Source organism: Fukomys damarensis, unplaced genomic scaffold, assembly GCF_012274545.1.
Source record: "Fukomys damarensis isolate Sample0158 unplaced genomic scaffold, DMR_v1.0_HiC HiC_scaffold_19, whole genome shotgun sequence".
Lineage (NCBI taxonomy): Eukaryota > Metazoa > Chordata > Mammalia > Rodentia > Bathyergidae > Fukomys > Fukomys damarensis.
Genome location: NW_022900931.1, coordinates 67,449,690 through 67,452,748, shown reverse-complemented (window position 1 = coordinate 67,452,748; position 3,059 = coordinate 67,449,690). Strand labels below are relative to the sequence as shown.

Genomic DNA, 3,059 nt, shown 5'->3' with positions numbered 1-3,059 from the left:
GCAGCAGGAGGGAGGGTGCAGTTGGGGAGAGAAGGTTGCGGGATGAGCAGGGAGGGTGGAAGGCAGGATGGGGTGGAGACAGGCACCGAAGAAGAACGGCCTGGAGATAAGAAGGCAGGAGAGATGCTGACCACCAGAGGCACAGGCAGGGCGGGGGAAAGCTGGGGGCCACAGAGCCAGGACAGCAACGGGGGCAGTGGGAGCCGGGGCACAGGGGGACAGGGGAGCGAACCTGGAGAACCTGGCATGGCCAGAGAGCGGAATGGAGGGACTGACAGAGCAGAGGTGCACACGTGTGGGGACCGGGGGACATGCGGATACACTGGAGGGGTGAAGGCAGGGTGGGGGAAGAATTTTGGAACTGCTGACCCAACACTCATCTCTGTGGGTGTCACCCAAGCTCAATTGCCCATGTCTCCTTGGGCAAGGTCTGGTCAGGGTGTGGGGGACCTGGGATTCTCCTGCTTGCACAGAGAAACCTCCAGAGTTCCCTGGGATCCTTGCCTGTTCCTGTAGACCCTCATGTGTTCTGTGCTTGTCACAGGCCCTGAAATCTTTGTGCAGTTTCCAGTGAGACCCACGGATCCCTACCAGCACGCCCCGTGTGCTGAACCACAGGCCCCCACTGGGTTCCTGCATAATCTAAGGCCTCTCTCTGCCAGGGTCCAAAGGTGGTCAGCACCCATCTAACCCATCTAAGCCCCATGGAGCTACCCATGAGCCCCAGCTTCCTGGGCCTGCCCAAATCTACTCAGCGGCCCTCATCTGTGGCGGCCCTCATCTGTGACTTTTCTTTTTCTTCTGGTAGTTCTAGGAATCAAACCCAGCACATTGCACGTGACAAAGTGTTCTACCACTGAGCCACAGCACCTGGGCTTTTACATTTTTCTTTCTTCAAATTTTGGGACTGAGTCCTACTGAGTTACCTGGGCTGGCCCCAAATGTGTGACCCTCCTGCGTCAGTCTCCCAAGTGTCTGGGATCACGGGCATAAGCCACCATGCCTGGCATGTGTAATTATTAATAGGAACTCCTTTTGCTCTGAAATGTCTCAATGCAGATGGGAAGTTTCAGTCACACTTCTTACTCGTTACTGTAAAGTTGAAGGCTTTTCTAAGGTGCGTGGGAGATTCCGTCTAGGCCATCAGTGTATTATTTATATATTCACATGTAAGAAATCATGTCATATACAACTGCGTGCTGTATCATACAATGAGATACATAATTTCATATATTGTAGCAGATGCCCACATTCGAATTCCAACTTTGCTGATGTAATTATGGATCTTGAGATGGGGGAGCATCCTGATTTCCGGGTGGGCCCAATGTCAAAAGGTCCTTTCGAGAGGCACAAATGAGGACTCCAGTCCCGGTCTCAGAGGAGGTGCTGCGGTGTGGCTGCAAGCAGAGGACCGAGGCAGCTTCCAATAGCTGGAAAAGGCAGAGAACACCCTCTCCAGCAGCTTAGAAGGAACTCACTTTGGAGTGAGTTCTCCAGCACCGTAAGATAATAAATGCCTTGTTGTTTTAAACCAGGAAGGTTTGGTAGTTTGTTAACAGCAGCAACAGGAAACTAGTATGCGAGTCCCACAGCCTCAGCCCTCACCGCATACAGAACCCGGGCTCTTTCCCACCCCGCCCAAACCACCACCTACACAGATAGGTGCTCCGTGCCCCCTGCTGCCCTATTCCCGAGGGCGAGGGCCTCTAACCAGACTGAGAACCGCTGCCTTCCTCAGCCCCGACTGGCCCACAGCCCAGCCGACTAAGCTCCCAAGACTTCCCAGCAACCTGGCCCTGGGGTGCCCTGAGCCCCGACCCAGGCTGTGGGGCAGGAACTGGCTTCGGCCTCCGGAGTCGCCTCCTCTCCTCCTGGAGACAGAGGAAGAATCCATTAGGGACGACCACACTGCAACCCATGTGACGAATGGGGAAACTGAGGCCGGGGGGGGCTGGGCCTAAGCCTGAATAGGTTAGGGTGAGACCCCAGGGATCCAGTAGAAAGTGGGAGTAAGCCTGAAACCTGCCAGAAAGCAGGACGAGACGGACCCGAAGCAGCGAAGGGTGCGTGGCTCCTCAGGGGCGTGGCCTACGAAAGGGCGTGGCCAGAGCAAGCCCCTGGCGCGCCAGTTCGAGGCGGGGCTTAGGAGAAGGCGGGACTTAACTGGGAGGGGCCGAGAGGCCTAGAGAAGGGGTGGGGAACAGGAGATGTGACAGGGAAGCTTGAGGGGCAAGGGATGGATCTTGCAATAACAATAAGGAGGCGGGGCTCGCTAAAGTGAGCGAACTGGGCTGGGGGGCGGGGCCAGGGAGTAGGCAGAGCCGAGTACGGTTTACAGCCTGAGGGAAAGGTTTAAACCCGAATAGCCGATTCTGCCTTCTATATCGCTCGAAGTTGGGGGCGAGGTGCGTCAGGCACTTCCGGGTGAGGCTGCACGTATTTCCGGTCAAGATGGCGACGCCCAGCAGAGTCAGGTGCGAAAGACTCTGTCTTTAGGTGCGGCAGCATCTCGAGGCCAGGTAAGGTGAGATCGGCCCCTTTGACGCTTTCCTCTTCGGAGAGGAGGGAGCAGAGTTGTAAGAAGGCAGAATGGCGGACTTATTGCAAAGGAGGCGGGGCAGGGGGGTTGCTAAGAGACGAAGACGCGCGCAGTGGAAATGGGGAGAGGGCTTGTTGCCTAGGAAAGTGGGAGGGGCCTGATCGTAGGGCGGAAGAAGGGGCTACGGCTTTGCAGAAGCGTTCTGTTGATGTGGGGGAAGTAATGAGGGGTGTGTTTAAAAGGGGTGAGGGCAGAATGGTTTGGGGTCATGGAGGACACAGAGCTTCCTTAAAACGCCACCTTCTCAGCAGACCCCCCAGGAGTCGGCCCATCATCAGGACTCCAGTGCTGCCTGAACGTTGACCACCCTCCCCCTTCTATCCCTCAACACATTCTTCCTTTCACAACCTGTGCATGGCCGACAAAGGCTCGGGGGGCAGTCGCCTCCCCCTGGCGCTGCCCCCAGCCACCCAGGGTTGCTCCTCAGGGGGCAGCGGCGGCTCCTCGGCTGAGGGCTCGG

General features: G+C 56.9%; 1 protein-coding gene across 1 annotated transcript in view; it reads right to left on the bottom strand.

Annotated features, from left to right (window-relative positions):
- Brsk1 (BR serine/threonine kinase 1) overlaps positions 1-639 on the bottom strand; it is a 22,178-nt gene extending 21,539 nt beyond the window's left edge. Inside the window, 1 exon segment of the mRNA XM_033766045.1 lies at positions 592-639. Within this exon segment, the coding sequence (XP_033621936.1) occupies positions 592-639 (48 nt within the window).
- Positions 640-3,059: the final 2,420 nt, after the last annotated feature.